General features: G+C 39.5%; 1 protein-coding gene across 3 annotated transcripts in view; it reads left to right on the plus strand.

Annotated features, from left to right (window-relative positions):
- CEP162 (centrosomal protein 162) overlaps window positions 1-24,196 on the plus strand; it is a 108,729-nt gene extending 84,533 nt beyond the window's left edge. For all 3 annotated transcript variants that reach the window (XM_008006508.3, XM_008006510.3, XM_008006512.3), the window contains 2 exons: window positions 21,982-22,116; window positions 23,177-24,196. In XM_008006508.3, coding sequence (XP_008004699.3) covers window positions 21,982-22,116; window positions 23,177-23,386 — 345 coding nt within the window. In that variant the 3' untranslated portion in view covers window positions 23,387-24,196. The remainder of the gene's footprint in view (window positions 1-21,981; window positions 22,117-23,176) is intronic.
- The last annotated feature ends 1,654 nt before the right edge of the window (window positions 24,197-25,850 follow it).

Below are 25,850 nucleotides of genomic sequence, written 5' to 3' on the forward strand. Positions count from 1 at the left end.
TGAATTACTTTTGACAGTACCATCCAGAGGTAGAAAAAAATATGTATACATATACACACACACACACACACAGATGTACATAAACATAATGCAGAGATCATATAGATTTCATTTTAAAGTTTTAGCCATGAGACAGGCACAATAATATAAAACTCACTAATTTTTTTTATATAGAATGAAATTTAATAAATTTCTCTAGCATACACACTTCCCAAACCATGCAGCCCTCAGAGTATCATATAATGAGTTCCTTATCACTTGCTGACCATTTGCTCTTGCAGTTATCACTTAACTGCCTTAATCATGTACCTAGTGCAAGGGCACTTAGTCAAGAGGATGCAATCTAAAGTATATTTCACACTTCCACTCGTGATGGCAGGTGCTTAGGACATAGATGAATTCACCTAAGAAAAGGTTGTCTTTTTTCTGTTTTCTTTTTTTTAATTTAAGTTCTAGGGTACATGTGCACAACGTGCAGGTTTGTTACATATATATATATACATGTGCCATGTTGGTGTGCTGCATCCATTAACTCGTCATTTACATTAGGTATATCTCCTAATGCTATCCCTCCCCCCACCCCCTCCCCACTATAGGACCCGGTGTGTGATGCTCCCCTTCCTGTTTCCAAGTGATCTCATTGTTCAATTCCCACCTATGAATGAGAACATGCGGTATTTGGTTTTCTGTTCTTGCGATAGTTTGCTGAGAATGATGGTTTCCAACTGCATCCATGTCCCTGCAAAGGACATGAACTCATCCTTTTTCATGGCTGCATAATATTCCATGGTGTATATGTGCCACATTTTCTTAATCCAGTCTGTCACTAATGGACATTTGGGTTGATTCCAAGTCTTTGCTATTGTGAATAGTGCTGCAGTAAACATACGTGTACATGTGTCTTTATACCAGCATGATTTATAATCCTTTGGGGATATCCTCAGTAATGGGATGGCTGGATCAAATGGTATTTCTAGATCCTTGAGGAATCGCCATACTGTTTCCCACAATGGTTGAACTAGTTTACAGTCCCACCAACAGTGTAAAAGTGTTCCTATTTCTCTACATCCTCTCCAGCATCTGTTGTTTCCTGACTTTTTAATGATGGCCCTTCTAACTGGTGTGACATGGTATCTCATTGTGGTTTTGATTTGCATTTCTGTGATGGCGAGTGATGATGAGCATTTTTTCATGTGTCTGTTGGCTGTATGAATATCTTCTTTTGAGAAATGTCTGTTCATATCCTTTATCCACTTTTTGATGGGGTTGTTTTTTTCTTGTAAATTTGTTTTGAGTTCTTTGTAAGTTCCCTTTCTCAGATGAGTAGATTGCAAAAATTTTCTCCCATTCTGTAGGTTGCCTGTTCACTCTGATGGTAGTTTCTTTTGCTGTGCAGAAGCTCTTTAGTTTAATTAGATCCCATTTGTCAATTTTGGCTTTTGTTGCCATTGCTTTTGGTGTTTTAAACATGAAGCCCTTGCCCATGCCTATGTCCTGAATGATGTTACCTAGGTTTTCTTCTAGCGTTTTTATGGTATTAGGTCTAACATTTAAGTCTCTAATCCATCTTAAATTAATTTTCGTATAAGGAGTAAGGAAAAGATCCAGTTTCAGCTTTCTACTTATGGCTAGTCAATTTTCCCAGCACCATTTATTAAATAGGGAATCCTTTCCCCACTTCTTTTTTTTCCTCAGGTTTGTCAAAGATCAGATGGCTGTAGATGTGTGGTATTATTTCTGAGGACTCTGTTCTATTCCATTGGTCTGTATCTCTGTTTTGGTACCAGTACCATGCTGTTTTGGTTACTGTAGCCTTGTAGTATAGTTTGAAGTCAGGTAGTGTGATGCCTCCAGCTTTGTTCTTTTGACTTAGGATTGTCTTGGCAATGCGGGCTCTTTTTTGGTTCCATGTGAACTTTAAAGCGGTTTTTTCCAATTGTATGAAGAAAGTCATGGTAGCTTGATGGGGATGGCATTGAATCTATAAATTACCTTGGGCAGTATGGCCATTTTCACGATATTGATTCTTCCTATCCATGAGCATGGTATGTTCTTCCATTTGTTTGTGTCCTCTTTTATTTCACTGAGCAGTGGTGTGTAGTTCTCCTTGAAGAGGTCCTTTACATCCCTTGTAAGTTGGATTCCTAGGTATTTTATTCTCTTTGAAGTAATTGTGAATGGAAGTTCATTCCTGATTTGGCTCTCTGTTTGTCTGTTACTGGTGTATAAGAATGCTTGTGATTTTTGCACATTGATTTTCTATCCTGAGTCTTTGCTGAAGTTGCTTATCAGCTTAAGGAGATTTTGGGCTGAGATGATGGGGTTTTCTAAATATACAATCATGTCATCTGCAAACAGGGACAATTTGTCTTCTTTTCCTATCTGAATACCCTTTATTTCTTTCTCTTGCCTGATTGCCCTAGCCAGAACTTCCAACACTATGTTGAATAGGAGTGGTGAAAGAGGGCATCCCTGTCTTGTGCCAGTTTTCAAAGGGAATGCTTCCAGTTTTGGCCCATTCAGTATGATATTGGCTGTGGGTTTGTCATAAATAGCTCTTATTACTTTGAGATATGTTACATCAATACCGAATTTATTGAGAGTTTTTTAGCATGAAGGGCTGTTGAATTTTGTCAAAGGCCTTTTCTGCATGTATGGAGATAATCATATGGTTTTTGTCTTTGGTTCTGTTTATATGCTGGATTACATTTATTGATTTGCATATGTTGAATCAGCCTTGCATCCCAGGGATGAAGCCGACTTAATCATGGTGGATAAGCTTTTTGATGTGCTGCTGGATTCGGTTTGCCAGTATTTTATTGAGGATTTTTGCATCGGCGTTCGTCAGGGATATTGGTCTAAAATTCTCTTTTTTTATTGTGTCTCTGCCAGGCTTTGTTATCAGGATGATGTCGGCCTCATAAAATGAGTTAGGGAGGATTCCCTCTTTTTCTGTTGATTGGAATAGTTTCAGATGGAATGGTACCAGCTCTTCCTTGTACCTCTGGTAGAATTAGGCTGTGAATCTATCTGGTCTTGGAGTATTGCCTCATTTTCAGAGCCTGCTGTTGGTCTATTCAGGGATTCAGCTTCTTCCTGGTTTAGTCTTGGAAGAGTGTAAGTGTCCAGGAAATTATCCATTTCTTCTAGGTTTTCTAGTTTATTTGCGTAGAGGTGTTTATAGTATTCTCTGATGGTAGTTTGTATTTCTGTGGGGTCGGTGGTGATATCCCCTTTATCATTTTTTTATTGTGTCTGTTTGATTCTTCTCTCTTTTCTTCTTTATTAGTCTTGCTAGCAGTCTATCAATTTTGTTGCTCTTTTCAAAAAACCATCTCCTGGATTCATTGATTTTTTGGAGGGTTTTTTGTGTCTTTATCTCCTTCAGTTCTGCTCTGATCTTAGTTATTTCTTGCCTTCTGCTAGCTTTTGAATGCGTTTGCTCTTGCTTCTCTAGTTCTTTTAATTGTGATGTTAGAGTGTCAATTTTAGATGTTTCCAGCTTTCTCTTGTGGGCATTTAGTACTGTAAATTTCCCTCTACACACTGCTTTAAATGTGTCCCAGAGATTCTGGTAATGTTGTATCTTTGTTCTCATTGGTTTCAAAGAACATCTTTATTTCTGCCTTCATTTCGTTATGTACCCAGTAGTCATTCAGGAACAGGTTGTTCAGTTTCCATGTAGTTGAGCGGTTTTGATTGAGTTTCTTAGTCCTGAGTTCTAGTTTGATTGCACTGTGGTCTGAGAGACAGTTTGTTATAATTTCTGTTCTTGTACATTTGCTGAGGAGTGCTTTAATTCCAACTATGTGGTCAATTTTGGAATAAGTGCGACGTGGTGCTGAGAAGAATGTATATTCTGTTGATTTGGGGTGGAGAATTCTGTAGATGTCTATTAGGTCCGCTTGGTGCAGAGTTGAGTTCAATTCCTGGATATCCTTGTTAACTTTATGTCTCCATGATCTGTCTAATGTTGACAGTGGGGTGCTAAAGTCTCCCATTATTATTGTATGGGAGTCTAAGTCTCTTTGTAAGTCTCTAAGGACTTGCTTTATGAATCTGGGTGCTCCTGTATTGGGTGCATATATATTTAGGATAGTTAGCTCTTCCTGATGAATTGATCCCTTTGCCATTATGTAATGGCCTTCTTTGTCTCTTTTGATCTTTGATGGTTTAAAGTCTGTTTTATCAGAGACTAGAATTGCAACCCCTGCTTTTTTGTTGTTGTTTTTCTATTTGCTTGGTAGATCTTCTTCCGTGTCTTTATTTTGAGCCTGTGTGTGTCTTAAACTTTGGTGAATCTGACAATTATGTGTCTTGGAGTTGCTCTTCTCGAGGAGTATCTATGTGGCATTCTCTGTATTTCCTGAATTTGAATGTTGGCCTGCCTTACTAGGTTGGGGAAGTTCTCCTGGATGTTATCCTGCAGAGTATTTTCCAACTTGGTTCCATTTTCCCCATCACTTTCAGGCACACCAATCAGACGTAGATTTGGTCTTTTCACATAATCCCATACTTCTTGGAGGCTTTATTCATTTCTTTTTACTCTTTTTTCTCCACATTTATCTTCTCACTTCATTTCATTCATTTAATCTTCAATCACTAATACTCTTTCTTCCAGTTGATCGAGTCGGTTACTAAAGCTTGTGCATTTGTCACGTAGTCCTCGTGTTATGGTTTTCATCTCTGTCAGTTATTTTAAGGTCTTCTCTGCATTGATTATTCTAGTTATCCCTTCATTCATTCTTTTTTCAAGGTTTTTAGTTTCTTTGCGCTGGTTACATAGTTCCTCCTTTAGCTCTGAGAAGTTTGGTCGGCTGAAGCCTTCTTCTCTCAACTCATCAAAGTCATTCTCCGTCCAGCTTTGTTCCGTTGCTGGTGATGAGCTGCGTTCCTTTGGAGGGGGAGATGCGCTCTGATTTTTTGAATTTCCAGCTTTTCTGCACTGCTTTTTCCCCATCTTTATGGTTTTATCTGCCTTTTGTCTTTGATGATGGTGACGTACTAATGGGGTTTTGGTATGGGTGTCCTTTCTGTTTGTTAGTTTTCCTTCTAACAGTCAGTACCCTCAGCTGTAGGTCTGTTGGAGTTTGCTTGAGGTCCACTGCAGACCCTCTTTGCCTGGGTATCAGCAGTGGAGGCTGCAGAAGGTAGAGTATTGCTGAACAGCGAGTGTTGCTGTCTGATTCTCGCTCTGGAAGCTTCGTCTCAGGGGTGTACCCCACCATGTGAGGTGTGAGGTGTTGGTCTGCACCTAATGGGCGATGTCTCCCGGTTAGGCTACTCAGGGGTCAGGGACTCACTTGAGCAGGCAGTCTGTCTATTCTCAGATCTGAACCTCCATGCTAGGAGATCCACTGTTCTCTTCAAAGCTATCAGACACGGGTATTTACCTCTGCCGAGGTTTCTGCTGCTTTTTGTTTAGCTATGCCCTGTCCCCAGAGGTGGAGTCTACAGAGGCAGGCCAGCCTCCTTGACCTGTGGTGGGCTCCACCCAGTTTGAGCTTCCTATGGCTTTGTTTACCCACTTAAGCCTCAGCAATGGCAGGCGCCAATGCTGCTGCCTTGCAGTTAAATCTCAGACTACTGTACTAGCAATGAGGGAGGCTCCGTGGGCGTGGGACCCTCCTGGCCAGGTGTGAGATATAGTCTCCTGGTGTGCCATTTACTAAGACCCTTGGTAAAGAGCAGTATTAGGGTGGGAGTTACCCAATTTTCCAGGTGTTGTGTGTCTCGGTTTCCCTTGGCTAGTAAAAGGGATTCCCTTCCCCCTTGGGCTTCCCAGGTGAGGAGATGCCTCGCCCTGCTTCAGCTCTTGCTTGTCGGGCTGCACCAGCTGACCAGCACTGATTGTCCAGTACTCCCCAGTGAGATGAACCCGGTACCTCAGTTGAAAATGCAGAAATCACCCATCTTCTGTGTCACTCACACTGGGAGCTGGAGGCTGGAGCTGTTCCTATTCGGCCATCTTGGGCGTGCCCTAAAAACTCACTAATTTATAAAAGAATAGTTGAATGCAAGTTGTATATTTGGCAGATAGAATAAATTAAGGTTACCTGTTTAGATGGCCAAACTTTTTACTAGTATTTCTGAGGAAGACTTAAAATTTTTCATTTGCCCTTTGTAGGTAATCTTATGGAGGGTATGCACTAAATTTGGGGTAAAGGAGTTTTTATAGCAGTGTGTTTAAAAAAACAAACTCTTCTCCCCCTGGGCCGCCTTTTTCTCTTTAGTCTCAAATGTATGTGGGGGTTGTTTTAGTTAACTCCTTGAATGTTTAAATTTCAAAGACATGGTAAGATTTACATCTCTGAGGGACTGAGAAAGGACAGAAGTTTTTCTCCAAGAAGGAGTTTTAGGACATATTTGTCTGTTATGAAAGATCCAGGGTATTTTTTTTTTAAGTTTTTCTTTTCCTGGAGCACAGGACAGTCTTAAGGAATATTTTTGTAGTGGGGACCCAAAATATAGGAAGGCCTGGAGCTGATGGAGTTGATTATAGAGCCCTGGAAAGTAGGTGGAATGTAGGTACAGCAAAGCCAGCCTGGCTGCCAGTTCCCTGAGACAGTGTTCTGTTTACTTCCTGGTTGGCAGTATTTACACAAGTAACCTATACACCCCGGCCCTGTATATCAGTGGAGTACTTTCTGTAAATCTTTCAGAGGAAGGCAAGTTAGTAGGCAACTGGGCATTTAAAAGATTTCCTGGGGAAGTTGGAGGAGTTTTAAGATTAAAAGAATTTGTTCAGAGGATGAGACTGGATTTTTAAGTCAGGGACCCAGAGATCGGAAGATCTTCTGGTAGATCAACGTCAGGCAGTTGGGAGAAAAGGAGACAATAGGTAGGTGAGAAGGAATCCATAGCAGGTGTGGATATTAACTTCGGTCTTTAGTCTGACTTTTGTTTATTTTTTTCTTTTTTAGACTAGACTTGATACTCTTTTACGCCCTCTTTTAAATTTTATTTTACCGTAAGTACCAGTAAGACATTTGTTTAGAATGAATGCTGCCTTTAAAATTCAAAAAAAAAAAATCATTTTTCGATATAAAAGCTCAAATTTTTAAAGGTATACCCATTTTAATGTGACTCTAGACCAGGGATCCCCAACTCCTGAACCACAAACCAGTACCAGTCTGTGGCCTGTTAGGAACTTGGCCTCTCAGTAGGAGATGAGCAGGGTTCAAGTGAACATTACTGTCTGAGCTCCGCCTCCTGTCAGATCAGAAGCGGCATTAGATCCTTATAGAAGTGTGAACCCTGTTGTAAACTGCATGTGATCTAGGTTGTGGGCTTATGAGGATCTAATGATAAATGTAATGAGCTTGAATCATCCTAAAACCATCCTCCTTTTCGTGGAAGAACTGTCTGCCACAAAACCAGTCCTTGGTACCAAAAAGGCTGGGAACTGCTATTCTAGACCAATAAGCTGTTTTTATGGTTTAAAACAAGTCAGCCATGCAGGGTTACTCACGCCTATAAATCCCAGCATTTTGGGAGGCTGAAGTGAGAGGATCTGTCAAGGCCAGGAGTTTGACATCAGCCTGGGCAATATGGCAAGACACCATCTCTACAAAAAATACAAAAATTAGCTTGTACAGTAACATGCGCCTGTAGTCCCAGCTACTCAAGAGGTTGAGATGGGAGGATTGCTTAAGCCCAGGAGTTCAAGGCTTCAGTGAGCTGATTGTGCCACTGTATCCCAGCCTGGGTGTCAGAGCAAGACCCTGTCTCTACAAAAAAAAAAAAAAAAAAAAAAAAAACAACCAAGAAGCCTTTTATAGCTTAACCATGGTTGCCGGAGGCTTCCTCAAAAAGTCTGCGAAAGATCAAATCTCCCTCGATATCCAAAGCTTCTCCCAAAGATAGCCTAAGAAAACAAAGACCTTCATTGCTCTGCAGACAGAATAGTTGTGTGAAAATGGTGTTTCAAGCCTCCCACAGAGACAGCTCCAGTCACAGACCTGCTAATCTGTGACACCACGCAGGCACTACTGGGATAGGACTCTCCCAGTATGAACTAAGCAACAAAGTTTGAAACGCCAAAGGCTGCTTATGGACTGGCATCTCTTATTCAGACAAACTCCCCTGAGCTGCATCAGACAAAGAGAACTCTGCTTGTCACTTGTGTCTTGGGTTCCCACCCTGTTCACCTGGCTGCCTGACACAAGCCAACACGCTTGTGCCCCCCGACCTGGCAGAGACCAGAGAGAGTGTTCTTAGTGGTCATAAAAGCCAAGCTCTCACAACATAAAACAAGACAAAAGGTGAACCTCATCCTTTCTTTTTCTTACTGGGGACCCTTAGCAAAGTTTGTCTAAACAGACACCAGTCTGGTGAGAACCATAAACTCATCAGCCTGAGAGGGTGGCTGGAACAACAGGCTTATATGACCTATGTCTGCGTTCTATACTGTGATTCTCCTCCTTACAACAAATGATGCAAAAGACAATAGAAAACAATGACCTTTTCAAGGAGGCTAAAGATAATAATGAATAGGTTGCCAAAACCAAACCCAGAAGAGTCAAAAATTCAAAGAATTGTACAAATTTTTTTCTTCTACCAATCTGAATATGGAAAAGAAGGACCAGGAAAAATTTCAGCTTCCTTTCTTGACTGGCTGCTATAGACAGATATCTGGGAGAGCTGAGTTTGGTAAGAATTCTTACCTTTTACCAGCTTCTGCCAGTTTTGCTAGGATTTCATCTGAAGGTTCCAGAGTGGATGGGGTATCCCAGAAAGTCCCATCTGCATTGCCAAAAACTGTCAGGAAGGAAAAAAATTTTTTCTCAACCCATGTAAGTTCCTGTTGGGACAGACCACTAGAACAAAAGACAGATTAACAAGAGAAAAACAAGTTTATTAATGTATGCAGCACATATCACAGGAGAAACCTCAACAAAAAGTAACTCAAAACAGTGGCTTAGAACTCTGGCTTACAAGCCATCTTTAACAAAGAACAATCAATTTGTAGATAAAGACAGGACATAGGAAAGCAGTTTTAGGCTACAAAGGTGGGAAACTGGGGGAATGTAAATATATGGTAAGAAACTCATGGAGTACTGCAGATTCCTCTGGTGCCATCTCTAGGCTGATAAGCATCTAGAGCCCTCTTCACTAAAGGAAAATTTATTTCCTACTTTTAGGCAGAAAAGGAGGATAGAAAGCTTTTCTTCCATTTGCTGCTGCTTATTTCCTTTAGCTCAAAAATAATTTTTAAGTCAAAGAGGCATATTTTGAGATAACATATTCTGATTTCCTTCAGTACTACTACTGTTTGATTAATAAATAGGCAAGGCCACCATGATAGAGTCATACTGGATCACCAGTAACAATGTCATTACAAAAATAAATCTTTCTGGAAACCTACCATTTTTATTACTCTAAGATCCATTTGATTCTAAAAAGTGTGAAAAGCCAGGAAAGCTGCACATCCTATTCTTTGATGCATATATACCATTTATTGTTATTCAAGGACTTAAGTCCCACAGGCAAAATATAGAGCCAATTGTATTATGAAAAGATCAATGTAAAAACACTCTACAATTATGCAAGTGTCAGTTTTTAAAATCCTGTTCTAGTTGAAAGGCTAGTTCAACACTGTGCATTCTTTTCAATGTTTAAGATGTACCTACAACTTTAACATAAGCACTAAGTTTACAGAACCTCAGAACTGAAGTTTTTAGGAAAAGCAATAAAAGAAAGTATATGTACTTATTGCGTGTTTGCAAGATAAAGAATGAAGTCAGTTTTAGCTTTTTTGTTAATTTAGCAATACAATGATAAGACAGTTCTTCAAGAATAGCTAAAATATTTGAAAATAGAAAAGCCACAGCCCATGATTTTTAAGCCTAATTACTAGAAAGCTAAGCACTCAGTGTCCTGAGTAAAGGTAATGACACCCTGCCTTTTAATTGGAATACCTGCCTTTTAATATGGGGTTTATTTATAATGGCTGTATTATGCGTAATATTCTATAAAATAGCTGTTTTGACAAGACTAGTTTATTGCTACTGCTGATACCCTTGAGGGGTATGAGGACTCTCCTGACATCCTGTGTATTATGAGGCATTTCCTCTCAGGCTGATGGAAATATGAACTATTCCCACCTCTGTGTGAGCTCCAGGAAATGCTCTGGCTTCAAAACTGCCTCCAGCAATTTTGGCAATAAACTGTTTGCCAAAGCAGTTTGGCAATAAGCTGGACAACTCTAGAGCTCACCTTATTTCTCTTCTCCCAGAAATCACAGTCTGTAGTGCTGTTTATCCAGTGTCTGAAAACAGTTGTTTCAAATATTTTATGCTGTTTTCTAGTTGTTGAAAGGAGGAGTCTCCCCTTGTCTCCACATGGCCACAAGTGAAAGTGCACTATACATCGCCACAGATGAAAACAAACTATACATTTTAAACCATCGGTGGACTTTTGATTGCTTATGTGTTTCTAACATTTTATAGGCCATGAGATAACTAAGTAATGATTTAGAAGTTTTCAGCGTAAATCAGATCCCTCAATGTCATTGGAGATAATTCCCACTTAGTATATTAATTATAGAGATCTGAAAGGATGTTTCTAAACTCATTATGTTTCATGCCTTTGTCACCTAAAATATTTTCAAGCATATATTTTAAAATTATGTCTGCTGCAATGGGATGAAAATTATTAAGCATCTAGCACCTCTTCGGTTGATGCTAACTCAGCCATGTGTTTTTCAAATCTTTGGTTTTTTTAAGACTCTAGAGTTAATCTTTTGTGTTTTAATATTCATCATAGATTTTTCAGTCTATTATTCCACTTCTGATTGACTGCAGAAATCTTCAGTTCATTTATTTCTTCACACCATGCAGTTGTAGAGAAAGGACATGAATCTTTACTCATGATCCCTACAGATAACTAAGGATTGATGCTATTATTGCTTATTTTCATATTTTTCCTATTAGGATATGCATTTTACTGATTATAGATTTTTTCATTCGTGGGATTTTATTTTGTCTTTTAATCTACATAAATATTTTATAAAAGATATAGAAAATATTTAAGACTAAACCTCTAATAAGACCCCAGGGACTACTGTCGCCAACTCATAAGAATTATCAAAATTCTTACTGTAATTTGTCCCAAATATTCTACAGCTAGCTGCTGCTGTTTTATGAACAGATAGTGGAATGATCATAGCATTTATAAGATCTGGGTTTAAATTCTTGATTCGCCATTATAAGGCTCATTAGCATGTTCAAGTAAACATTTAGAGTCACACAACAACCATAAGGCTGTACTTGGCATGCTGGATACAGGCCAGGAAACAGCAGGCTAGCAAGGCAGCATGAGGCATTTCTCTTCAGTGCAAGTCATTCTCACAGCGGTTCATATAGTTGTCCAGGAGCTGTCCGAGTGACAACACAGGTGCAAGGAAGTAAGACTCATACCACCTGCCAGGCATGAGTCTTATTCCCTTGCTAGCTTAGATGCCCCATGCTCCACAAGAATCAGTATCTCTTATACTAATCCTTGTGCGGTGACTCCCACAAGGACATGCTCAGTTACAAGAGGTAGCATGCTCAAGAGAACCCAAAACTGTCTTCCTATGAAGTATTTCAGTTCATACAAAGTCCCCCAAGCCTAGGTGCCTGGTGTGTGGCCAATGGCCATTCTTTATCGAGGGGAGAACAGACACAGAAAACTGAACCCAAGGTCAGTTTCTCATGCAGAAGAAAAAAGTTATCTTTACATAGCCACTTCTAGTGCCTTTAAACTCCCTCGGCCTCAGTTTATACAGCTGTCAAGTTAAGACCTTCATAGCACTTTTTATTCATTTATTTAATAAATACTTAGTGAGCAGATGTCAGTCCCTATTAAATGCTTCTTAAGGTATAGCAATGAAACATCTGAAGTCCTTGCTCTCAAGCAACATTCTAACCAGTGGGACAGAAAAATAATCAAACAGATACATATAGTCTATGTCTCCCGCTAACTGCCTTTGCTTCAGAACTGTGTCACGTGCTGCTGTGGTTCGAATGTCCCTGCCAAAACTTATGTTTAAATTTAGTTGATGTTAAAGCAGGAATGGGTTAGTTATCTCAGGAGTGGACTCATGATCAAAGAATAAGTTCAGTGGTTCTCATTCCCTCTTGTCTCATCACCCGCCTGCCCTTCCATCGTGGGTTAGCGCAGCAAAAGGCCCTTCCCAGATGCCAGTACCATGCATTTGGACTGTCCAGATGCCAGAACTGTGAGCCAAATAAATGTCTGTGGTATTTGGTTATACCAGCAGAAAACAGACTAAGACATGTGCCCACCTCTAAACCAATCACTGCCAAGAAAAACTGGACAGCTATAACTAATCAGTTGTTTTTGTCCAGTGGTTGTCCAGTAAACTGACAGTAAAACTGATCAGAATTTACCCCAGCATGACATGAACACCTGAACAATATCAAGGCCTTGTCAGCAAAGAAGGCAGGAATGGCTGCTTAAGACACAGTGCCCAGTATCTCCTTCAGTGCCAGCCTAATTAGAATCTAAGCCCTCTAGATTAAGTAAGCACTCACAATTTCTCTAGCAAAGTGACCAGGAAAACTTATGCCAATAGTTACAAAGCACGAAGGCACATGACATGATTGAAAAGTATACAGACACAGTGTACCAGGCTCATTTTTCTTTTGAGACAGTCTTACTGTTGTCGCCCAGGCTGGAGTGCAGTGGCACAATCTCGTCTCACTGCAACCTCCGCCTCCCTTGTTCAAGTGATTCTTATGTCTCAGCCTCCCGAGTAGCTGGGATTACAGGGTTGTGCCACCATACCCGGCTAATTTTTATATTTTTAGTAGAGATGGAGTTGTCTCACCATGTCAGCCAGGCTGGTCTGGAACCCCTGACCTCAAGTGATCCACCCACCTGGCCTCCCAAAGTGCTGGGATTATAGGCGTGAGCCACCATGACCGGCCCAGGTTCGTTTAAAGTAATAAAAATAGTAGTAATTTTATGGTTCAGTGTAAATTGAAATGTGTAATTTGTAAGATTATCTACTCACCAACAAGTAAGAGAACAAAGACAAATGTCTTCTCTGAGAAGCAGTCTCTGGGCTATGCACAGATTGTTTGAACTCTAGCACCTGAGCCACCTCCTGCCAGCAGTCAGTGATATCTGTCTTCTCTAGTAGGAAAGCATCTTCACTCACCTTTAAGTGACATCATCTGGGTGAAATCACTCTTTTTTACTTTAGCAAAGTAATAAACGATGAATAAGATAACAGAGTTTTATTCATTAAAGAATATATGCTTTTATGCTTTTTATTGGTGCTATTTCTGTCCTTAGTTGAGCATGGATTCAATATGCAATGTGTTTTTATACTATTAATACATGATAATTAGTATTAGCAATTAGAAGGTATAAAACACTATAATCCCACTACCTAGTTATATTTTGCTCTATATCCTTCCAGACTTTTTTCTATTCATAAATATAGAGAAATACAAATATTGTGGATATGGTTCTCATGTGTGTACACATGCAAATACATGTTTGTTCATGTATATGTATGCATGCATATGATTTTAAAAGCATTTTTAATGTAATTGTGTGTGTGTGCATAAAATCTTTTCATGACAGTATATTATCTTTATTGGCACTTCTGTTATACCATTTCAAAATAGAGGCATTATAAAAGTAGCAATAATTATTTATCGAAAGTTTAATCTGTGCGGGGAGGCTGGCAAGATGGTCAAATAGGAACAGCTCTGTTCTACAGCTCTCAGTGAGATCAACACAGAAGGCAGGTGATTTCTACATTTCCTACTGAGGTACCTGGCTCATCTCATTGGGACTGGTTAGACAGTGGGTGCAAACCACAGAGGGTGAGCCAAGGCAGGGTGGGGCATTGCCTCACCTGGCAAGTGCAAGGGGTCAGGGAACTCCCTCCCCTAGCCAAGGGAAGCTGTGAGGCACTGTGCCATGAGGAATAGTGCACTCCAGCCCAGATACTACACTTTTCCCACGGGCTTCGTGACCCACACACCAGAGGATTCACTTGGGTGCCCACGCCACCAAGGCCATGGGTTTCAAGCACAAAACGGGGCGGCCATTTGGGCAGACACTGAGCTAGCTGCAGGAGTTGTTTTTTTTTTTTTTTTCATACCACAATGGCACCTGGAATGCCAGCAAGACACTCCCCTGGAAAGGGGGTTGAAGCCGGGAAGCCACGTGGACTAGCTCAGCAGATCCCACCCCCACAGAGCCCAGCAAGCTAAGATCCACTGGCTTGAAATTCTCGCTGCCAGCATAACTGTCTGAAGTGACCTGGGACACTCAACCTTGGTGGGGGGAATGGTGTCCACCATTACTGAGGCTTGAGTAAGTGGTTTTCCCCTCACAGCATAAACAAAGCCTACAGGAAGTTCGAACTGGGCAGAGCCCACTGCAGCTTGGCAAAGCTGCTGTAGCCAGAATGCCTCTCTAAATTCCTCCTCTCTGGGCAGGGCATCTCTTAAAGAAAGGCAGCAGCCCCAGTCAGGGTCTTATAGAAAAAACCCCCATCTGAAATGCAAGATGGCTGAATAGGAACTTTTGCTCCAGTCTACAGCTCCCAGCGTGAGCAATGCAGAAGATGGGTGATTTCTGAATTTCCAACTGAGGTACCGGGTTCATCTCACTGGGGCTTGGTGGACAGTGGCTGCAGCCCAAGGAGTGTGAGCTGAAGCAGGGCAGGGCATCACCTCACCCAGGAAGCACAAGGGGCTGGGGAATTCCCTTTCCTAGCCAAGGGAAGCCGTGACAGACGGTACCTGGAAAATCAAGACACTCCCACCCTACTACTGCGTTTTTCCAACGGTCTTAGCAAACAGCACACCAGGACATTATATCCCGCACCTGGCTCAGAAGGTCCCACGCCCACGGAGCCTTGCTCACTGCTAGCACAGCAGTCTGAGATCGAACTGCAAGGCAGCAGCAGGCTGTGGGAGGGGCATCTGCCATTGCTGAGGCTTGAGTAGGTAAACAAAGCTGCCAGGAAGCTTAAACTGGGTGAAGCCCACCACAGCTCAAGGAGGCCTGCCTGTCTCTGTAGACTCCACCTCTGGGGGCAGGGCATAGCTAAACAAAAGGCAGCAGAAACTTCTGCACACTTAAGTGTCCCTGTCTGACAGCTTTGAAGAGAGGAGTGGTTCTCCCAGCACGGAGTTTGAGATCTGAGAATGGACAGACTGACTCCTCAAGTGGGTCCCTGACCCTCAAGTAGCCTAACTGGGAGACACCCCCCAGTAGGGTCCGACTGACACTTCTGAAATGAAGCTTCCACAGGAAGAATCAGGCAGCAATATTTGCTGTTCTGCAATATTTGCTGTTCTGCAGCCTCCGCTGGTGATACCCAGGCAAACAGGGTCTGGAGTGGACCTCCAACAAACTCCAGCAGACCTGCAGCTGAGGGTCCTGACCGTTAGAAGGAAAACTAACAAACATAAAGGACATACACACCAAAACCCCATCTCTAGGTCATCATCATCAAAGACCAAAGGTAGATAAAACCACAAAGATGGGGAGAAAACAGAGCAGAAAAGCTGAAAATTCCAAAAATCAGAGCACCTATTCTCCTCCAAAGGAACGCAGCTGCTCACCAGCAATGGAACAAAGCTGGACGGAGAATAACTTTGACGAGTTGACAGAAGTAGGCCTCAGAAGATCAGTAATAACAAACTTCTCCAAGCTAAAGGAGGATGTTCGAACCCATCGCAAAGAAGCTAAAAACCTTGAAAATAGAGTAGACGAATGGCTAAAATAAACAAAATAGTGAAGACTTTAAATGACCTGATGGAGCCGAAAACCATGGCATGAGAACTATGTGATGCATGCACAAGCTTCAGTAGCCAATTCGATCAAGTGGAAGAAAGGGTATCAGTGATTGAAGATCAAATGAATGAAATGAAGTGAGAAGAGAAGTTTAGAGAAATAAAGGAAAAAGAAATGAACAAAGTCTCCAAGAAATATGGGACTATGTGAAAAGACCAAATCTACGTCTGACTGGTGTACCTGAAACTGACGGGGAGAATGGAACCATGTTGGGAAACACTCTTCAGGATATTATCCAGGAGAACTTCCCCAACCTAGCAAGGCACACCAACATTCAAATTCAGGAAATACAGAGAATGCCAAAAAGATACTCCTCGAGAAGAACAGCTGCAAGACATGTAATTGTCAGATTATCCAAAGTTGAAATGAAGGAAAAAATGTTAAGGGCAACCGGAGAGAAAGGTCAGCTTACCCACAAAGGGAAGCCCATCAGACTAACAGCAGATCTCTTGGCAGAAAATCTACAAGCCAGAAGAGACTGGGGGCCAATAGTCAACATTCTTAAAGAAAAGAATTTCAACCCAGAATTTCATATCCAGCAAAACTAAGCTTCAAAAGTGAAGGAGAAATAAAATCCTTTACAGACAAGCAAATGCTGAGAGATTTTTTCACCACCAGGCCTGCTTTACAAGAGCTCCTGAAGGAAGCACTAAACATGGAAAGGATCAACTGATAGCAGCCACTGCAAAAACACACCAAATTGTAAAGACCATCAATGCCAGGAAGAAACTGCTCCAACGAACGAGCAAAATAACCAGCTAACATCACAATGACAGGGTCAAATTCACACCTAACAATATTAACCTTAAATGTAAATGGGCTAAATGCTCCAATTAAAAGACACAGACTGGCAAATTGGATCAAGTGTCAAGACCCATCAGTTTGCTGTATTCAGGAGACCCATCTCAGGTACAGAGACACACACATAGGCTCAAAATAAAGGGATGGCAGAAGATCTACCAAGCTAATGGAAAACAAAACAAAAAAAAAAAAGCAGGGGTTGCAATCCTAGTCTCTGATAAAACAGACTTTAAACCAACAAAGATCAAAAGAGACAAGGCCATTACATAATGGTAAAGGGATCAATTCAACAAGAAGAGCTAACCTAAATATATATGCACTCAATACAGGAGCACCCAGATTCATAGACCAAGTCCTTAGAGACCTACAAAGAGACTTAGACTCCCATACAATAATAATGGGAGACTTGAACACCCCACTGTCAACATTAGACAGATCAATGAGACAGAAAGTTGACAAGGATATTCGGGACTTGAACTCAGCTCTGCACCAAGCGGACCTAATAGACATCTACAGAACTCTCCACCCCAAATCAACAGAATTTTTCTCAGCACCACATCACACTTATTCTAAAATTGACCACATAATTGGAAGTAAAACATTCCTCAGCAAATGCAAAAGAATGGAAATCATAACAGTCTCTCAGACCACAGTGCAATCAAATTGGAACTCAGGATTAAGAAACTCACTCAAAACCACAAACTACATGGAAACTGAACAACCTGCTCCCGAAGGACTATTGGGTAAATAATGAAATTAAGGCAGAAATAAATAAGTTATTTGAAACCAATGAGAGCAAAGACATGATGTACCAGAATCTCTGGGACACAGCTAAAGCAGTGTTTAGAGGGAAATTTATAGCACTAAGTGCCCATGAGAGAAAGCAGGAAAGATCTAAAATCAACACCCTAACATCACAAAATAGAACTAGAGAAGCAAGAGCAAATTCAAAAGCTAGCAGAAGACAAGAAATAACTAAGATCAGAGCAGAACTAAAGGAGATAGAGACATGAGAAACCTTTCAAAATCAGTGAATCCAGGAGCTGATATTTTGAAAAGATCAACAAAATAGATATGACTGCTAGCACAAATTAATAAAGAAAAGAGAGAAGAATAAAAGACACAAGAAAAAATGATAAAGGGGATATCACCACTGATCCCACAGAAATACAAACTACCATCAGAGAACACTATAAACACCTCTATGCCAGTAAACTAGAAAATCTAGAAGAAGTGGAAAAATTCCTGGACACATAACACCCTCCCAAGTCTAAACCAAGAAGAAGTCGAATCCCTGAATAGGCCAATAACAAGTTCTGAAATTGAGGAAGTAATAGCCTACCAACCAAAACAAGTCCAGGACTGCATGGATGCACAGCTGAATTCTACCAGAGGTACAAAGAGGAACTGGTACCAATCCTTCTGAAACTATTCCACACAATGGAAAAAGAGGGACTCCTCCCTAACTTATTTTATGAGGCCAGCATCATCCTGATACCAAAACCTGGCAGAAACACAACAAAATAAGAAAATTTCAGGCCAATATCCCTGATGAACATCAATGCAAAAATCTTCAATAAAATACTGGCAATCCAAATCCAGCAGCACATCAAAAAGCTTATCCACCATGATCAAGTCAGCTTCATCCCTGGGATGCAAGTGTGGTTCACCATACGCAAATCAGTAAACATAATCCATCACATAAACAGAACCAAGGACAAAAATCACATGATTATCTCAATAGATGGCAGAAAAGGCCTTTGACAAAATTCAACAGCCCTTCATGCTAAAAACTCTCAACAAACTAGGTATTGATGGAACGTATTGCAAAATAATAACTATTTATGACAAACCCACAGCCAATATCATATTGAATGGGCAAAAACTAGAAGCATTCCCTTTGAAAACTGGCACAAGACAAGGATGCCCTCTCTCACCACTCCTATTCAACTTAGTATTGGAAGTTCTGGCCAGAACAATCAGGCAAGAAAAAATAAATAAATAAAGGGTATTCAAGTAGGAAGAGAGGAAGTCAAAGTGTGTCTGTTTGCAGATGACACAATTGTATATTTAGAAAACCCCATCATCTCAGTCCAAAATCAATATGGGCAAAGACTTCATGACTAAAAAACCAAAAGCAGTGGCAACAAAAGCCAAAACTGACAAATGGGATCTTTAAACTAAACAGCTTCTGCACAGAAAAAGAAACTGTAATCAGAGTGAACAGGCACCCTACAGAATGGTAGAAAATTTTTGCAATCTATCCATCTGACAAAGGACTAATATCCAGAATCTACAAAGAACTTAAACAAATTTACAAGAAGAGAAACAATCCCATCAAAAAGTGGGCAAAGGATATGAACAGACACTTTTCAAAAGAAGACATTTATGCAGTCAACAAACATATGAAAAGAAGCTCATCACTGGTCATTAGAGAAATGCAAATCAAAACCACAATGAGATACCATCTCAGGCCAGTTAGAATGGTGATCATTAAAAAGTCAAGAAAAACAGATGCTGGAGATGATGTGGAGAAATAGGAATGCTTTCACACTGTTGGTGGGAGTATAAATTAGTTCAACCATTGTGGGAGACAATGTGGCAATTCCTCAAGGATCTAGAACTAGAAATACCATTTGACCCAGCAATCCCATTACTGGTTATATACCCAAAGGATTATAAATCATGCTGCTATTAAGACGCATGCACACATATGTTTATTGTGGCACTGTTCACAATAGCAAAGACTTGGAACCAACCCAAATGCCCATCAGTGATAGACTGGGTAAAGAAAATGTGGCACATATACACCATGGAATACTATGTAGTCATAAAAAAGAATGAGTTCATGTCCTTTGCAGGGACACGGATGAAGCTGGAAACCATCATTCTCAGCAAACTAAGGCAAGAACAGAAAACCAAACACAGCATGTTCTCACTCATGAGTGGGAGTTGAACAATGAGAACACATGGACGTAGGGAGGGGAACATCACGTGCAGGGGCCTGTTGGGAGGTTGGGGGTTAGGGGAGGGATAGCATTAGGAGAAATACCTAATGTAGGTGACAAGTTGATGGGTGCAGCAAACCATCATGGCACATGTATACCTATGTAACAAACCTATGCACATGTACTCCAGAACAAAGTATAATTGTTTAAAAAAGTTTAATGTGTACTAAGAACTGTACGAAGTGTTTTATATGCCTTATTTTATTTGATTCTCATCACAACCAAAAGAGTAGTTACTACTATTATTCCTATTTTAGATGAAGATACTGATGCTAAGAAAAGTAAAATAACTTGTCCAGGCTTACCAACCACCATATAGAAGTGCCACCATTAGAACCTGTTGCCTGTGACTCTAGGTCTCAGGCTCTTATTAATCATTACTAATTTATTTCACAAATCCCTTATTGTTGGTGTGCAGATTGTTTCCAGTTTTTTTAATAATATGTATATAGCAGGACGTGTTTTTTTTCATATGTGTGTATTAAGTATTCAGTTATCTCTATAGGATAATTCATTAGAATAAAAGGATTTTTTAAATATATATACATATTCAGTTTTCATTATATTCTTAAAGGTTCTTTTAGGTACATGCAATTAAAAGGAAATTTTCTCTATTTTTCTAAAACCAGATTTCTAAGTTTATATGATTTACCAATGAATGTTTAATCATCGAAAGGTGAATGCACTAATTAATTCATGAATAATTGTTAAACACCTACCTCTCTGCCATGGGCAGCTCTAGGTGCTAGGAATAGTGAGGAGAACAAAGACAAAAATCTTTGCTCTTATGAAATTTACATTTTATGTGAGGAGTCAGACAGTAAACATATATAAGGTTTAATAAAAAATGAGACAACATCTGTAAAGTGCTTAGCCTAATGCCTAGCACATCATAATGTAATGACTGACTACTACTTACCCTTTAAGACTCAATTCAAGCACAGCTGCCTTAGGAATTCTCTGTGGCCCATCTTCTCTTCGAGTTAGGTGTTCTCACTTATCTCACTACTCATTGGCCATCTCTGTATCATAGCACACCATATTAGAGTTCTCGTTCACTTGACTGCTTCGTTCAGAAAACCAGAGCTTCCTAACTGGTGTACCAGGAACAGGTGTATCACAAGATAGTAACAGCTGGAAATGTTACTCAAAATCATTTTTCAACCATTAAAAAGGTTACAGGAATTGAAGTAATATTTGACCATTCTGTGTATGACTGTGCCTTTCTCAGCTTTCTTAGGTTAGTCATCATTAGTTCTTTAAACAATCATTTTAGTAATCACTATTTTCACACATACAGTTTTTATGCCCAACCAACACTCATCAGCACAGCATGTTCTGTGAGGCCTCTCCCTGAGCTCTCTGCAAACCATCCCAAGGATAGTCTGCATAGTTCTTTGTTCAGTGATGATACCATCAGGGACGCTCCACATTTAAAATAGATTGCCTCTGATTTAATTTGCTTGTATCTTTGCATGTTTTTCAACTAATGTAGGTAAGATACTGGGATTTTTTGTATTATTGTTATTAGGTAATGGGTGTTTTCATAGAAAACAGAAGTGATTGTTAATTCTATCCATTTTCATTTGGTTTTTGTTGCCTTTTGATATAAACAATTAGCAAGATCTGATTCTTGTTGGAATTTCTGTTCATGATTATATGGAATAAAGAAGATACAATTAATTGTTTTCCCAAGCTCAATATGAAGGCACTGCATTACACTCTATGAGGGTGGGGTCTATGTCTTTAATCTCTGGATCCCCAGGTCCTAAGATGGCAGCCAACACAGAAAGGGCTCAGTACTTCATTATCTCTGTTTTTATATGTATACATTTATTTGTGGAATGAACTACTACAAATTATAAAGTGATAGGGCCATAGAGAATTACAAATAGAATTATAGGGAGTTAACAGAAGAAAAATACATTTTCATTGAACTCTTTCTGTGCATGGGGCACTATACTGTGTTGAGTGCTTTAAATATACTTTTTTAAATTCTGAAAGTAACCACCTTACTAACAAATATCTTGTAGTGAAACTTAATGCATTAAAGAATGTGCCAACTTCATTTTCAGCCCCTTTACCAGACTGCCATACTTGGGAGGTAGAAAATGGTCCATTCATCTGGAACCTCTTAGACTGTGAGGTCAACTCAGAGCTAGGATGAGCCTTTACTTTCTGGATATAGAGAATGAAAGCTATTAATTACTCTAACGATCCAAGATGCCTCTTACTTATATAGAGAAATTTTATACAAATATTCTGATTTTCAAGATTACCTATTAAAAATAATTAGTTCTTGTGATCATAGGTTTTCATTTGCTTCATATGTCAATTTTAGGTTACAAAACTCTTAGAAGAATTGAGAGAAGCCAAAGAAAACCATACACCAGAGATGAAACATTTTGTGGGCCTAGAAAAGAAAATTAAGCAGATGGAAATGAGACATGCACAAAGAGAACAGGAACTTCAACAGGTAAAGTAAATCATTTTACATATTTCTATAGGTCTTTACTTTTAAATGCCTTTACTTTGCTATAGTTTTGTCATCCCTAGCAAAAATTACCACTTAAAGTGTTTCCAGTGTATTTTCATCTTGTTAAAAATTTAATAAACTTATAACTTATGAGAAAAATGAGACTTTATATCTCAAGTGCTTGAAGATTGGTATCCTTATATCTGGAAAAAAAGCAAAAATTTGTATCATGTTCTTAATTGTTGATGGGTTCCTAAAAACTTACACATCTTACCCTGGAACAAGGCATGGTGTTCCATATTCAAGTCATTTCAGCAAATGTTTATAAGAAATAAATTGTTTTAATATGATTATTTAAATTATATAGCTAGCACTAGTAATATTACTATACTTAATTACAAACAGATAAATTAAAAATAGCAGATCTAAAGGCATGATGTGTTTTTAGGCACTTGCCTTGGTTCTGAAATTTTACTTGTTTGAACAGTATATAGTCTGCTTGGGTCCTGTCGTAACAAAATATCATAAATTGGGTGGTTAAACAGGAGAAAATTATTTTCTCACCGTTCTGTAGGCCAAAAGTCCCAGAATGAGGTTTTGGTCTGTTAGGTTTCTGGTGAGATCTCTCTTCCCAGCTTGCAGATAGCCACCTGTTTTCTCATTCTAACATGATCTTTCCTCAGTGCCATGTGCACAGAGGAGAGGAAGAGGGGCAAGACATCTCCTTGGTGTCTCTAGTGGTGAAAACACTAATTCTTATCAAATCAAGTCCCCACCCTTATGATCTCACTTAACATTCATTATTTCCTTACTCCACATACAGCCACATTAAAGGTTAGGACCTCAACATATGAATTTGAGGGGGACACAAACATTTAGTCCCTAACACAGTTGGGATGTATATACTCCTTGAAGACAGAAAATGCTGCATCCATGCAGAGCATTATAGTTTACCTGAGTTCCCCAAAGAAACCCCAGGTTTGCCTACTTTAAGATTGTTAAAGGTTCCTCACCCACCACTATTAACTATGACAGCAATGTGGAATTTTTGTATTTGCAGATAATACAGCAAACACACCAAGCAGTGGAAACTGAGCAAAACAAAGAAGTTGAAAAATGGAAAAGACTGGCACAGTTAAAGAATCGTGAGCTAGAGAAGTTCCGCATAGAACTAGACTCAATATTAGATGTTCTCCGAGAGCTGCACCGGCAAGGGGTGGTTGTGCCAGTTGCTTTTGCAGATGAAGTGAATGCACCAGAGTATTCCTAGAAACTCAGATTTCATAATGACCTTATTAAAAGGCCTAAAAAATGGGTGGGATTGTGGCACTGCCAGGACAGCTTATGAAAAACAAGTGTTCCAATATGTTTCCAGAAAGCAAACAACCAAAGCAACATTTCAAAATAAATTGCCTTTAACCAATAAAAACATATCATGGTGTATTTTACTAAAAATCATTAACCAGTCACATTTTAAGTGATTTATGGACAGGTTCCTTTATAGCCGAGAAGGTCTCACTTGTATGCTAGAAATAGAAAGAAAATAAAATTGAACATACTCTGCCACATTTTTATTGATAATGTGGGATTTTTTTAATTTTTATTTTAGATCCAGGGGATATATGTGCTTGTTGTAACATGGGTGTATTGAATAATAGTGGGAATTGGGCTTCTAGTGTACTCATCACCCAAATATTAAACACTGTACCCAATAGGTAATTTTTCAACCCTTACTGCCACTCACACTCTTTGCCCTATTGGAGTCCCCAGTGTCTAATCTCCATCTTTATGTCTGTGTACACCCATTGTTTAGCTCCTACTTTTAAGTGAGAACATATGCAATATTTTATTTTTTACTTATGATTTAGTTCATGTAGGATAATGGCCTCCAGCTCCATCCATGTTGCTGCAAATGACATGATTTCATTCTTTTTTATAGTTGCATAATACTCCATTTATATATATCTCTATATATCTCTCTCTCACGTTTTCTTTATCCAGTCAATTGTTGGTAGATACTTAAGTTGGTTCCATGAATTTGCTGTTGTAAATATTGATGCAATAAACATACATGTGCAGATATCTTTTTTATATAATGATTTCTGTTCCTTTGGGTAGATTCCCAGTAGTGAGATTGTTCTATTTTTACTTCTTTGAAAAATCTCTATACTGCTATCCATAGAGGCTGAATTAATTTACATTCCCACCAAAAGAATATTCATGTTCCTTTTTTTTTTTATTATTATACTTTATGTTCTAGGGTACATGTGCACAACGTGCAGGTTTGTTATATATGTATACATGTGCCATGTTGGTGTGCTGCATGCATTAACTCGTCATTTACGTTAGGTATATCTCCTAATGCTATCCCTCCCCTCTCCCCCCACCCCTCAACAGACCCCATTGTGTGATGTTCCCCTTCTTGTGTCCAAGTGTTCTCATTGTTCAGTTCCCACTTACGAGTGAGAACATGCAGTGTTTGGTTTTCTGTTCTTGGGATTCTCAGCAAACTATCACATGTTCCCTTTTCTACACATTGACACCATCATCTGTTTTACGACTTTTTAATAATAACCATTGTGACTGGTATAAGATGATATCTCAGAGTGGTTTTTGTATTTCTGTAATGGTTAGTGATGTGGACCATTTTTTCACGTGTTAGTTGGTCAGTTGTATTTGTGTCTGTTCATGTCCTTTGCCCAGTTTGTAATGGCATTGTTTGGGGTTTTTTCTTATTGTTTTAGTTCCTTCTAGATGGTGAATATTAATCCTATCTCAGGGAAATAATTTGCATATATTTTTCCCCCATTATGTAGGTTGTCTGTTTATTTAGTTGATTATTTTGCTGTGCAGAAGCCTTTAATTCAGTTCCATTTATCTATTTTTGGTTTTGTTGCGTTTGCTTTTAGGGTCTTCATTGTGAATTCTTTGCCAAGGCCAACATCCAGAGGAGTTTTTCCTAGGTTTTCTTCTAACATTTTAATAGTTTTAAGTCTTACATTTAGGTCTTTAATCCATCTTGCATTAATGTTTGTATATGATGAGAGGTAAGGGTCTAGTTTATTTCTTCTGCATATGGCAAATCAGTTTTCCCAGCACCATTTATTTATCTAGGTCCTTGAGATTGAGGTACGATGTTAGGTTGTTAATTTGAGATCTTTGTCTTTTTATGTAGGCATTTATTCTATAAACTTTCCTCTTAACATTACTTTTGCTGTATCCCAAAAGGTTTTGGTATGTTATGTCTCTATTTTCATTTATTTCAAAGAATTTTTTTATTTCTGCCTTAATTTCATTGTTTACCCAGGAGTCATTCAGGAGCAAGTTACTTAGTTTTCATGTCTTGTGCAGTTTTTGTTTGTTTTTGAGACGCAGTCTTGCTCTGTCACCGAGGCCAGAATGCTATGGTGCAGTCTCGGCTCCCTGCAACCTCCGCCTCCTGGGTTCAAGCAATTCTCCTGTCTCAGCCTCCGAGTAGCTGGGATTACAGGTGCACGCCATCATACCTGGCTAATTTTTTGTATTTTTAGTAGAGATGGGGTTTCACCATGTTGACCAGGCTGGTCTTGAACTCCTGACCTCAGGTGATCTGCCCGCCTCGGCCTCCCAAAACGCTGGAATTACAGGCATGAGCCACTGCGCCTGGCCATGTTTGTGTAGTTTTGAGAGTTCCTTTTGGTATTGATTTCTAATTTCATTCCACCATGGTATAGGAAGATACCACACCATGGTAT

This window comes from Chlorocebus sabaeus, chromosome 13, assembly GCF_047675955.1.
Source record: "Chlorocebus sabaeus isolate Y175 chromosome 13, mChlSab1.0.hap1, whole genome shotgun sequence".
NCBI classification, from domain to species: Eukaryota; Metazoa; Chordata; class Mammalia; order Primates; family Cercopithecidae; genus Chlorocebus; species Chlorocebus sabaeus.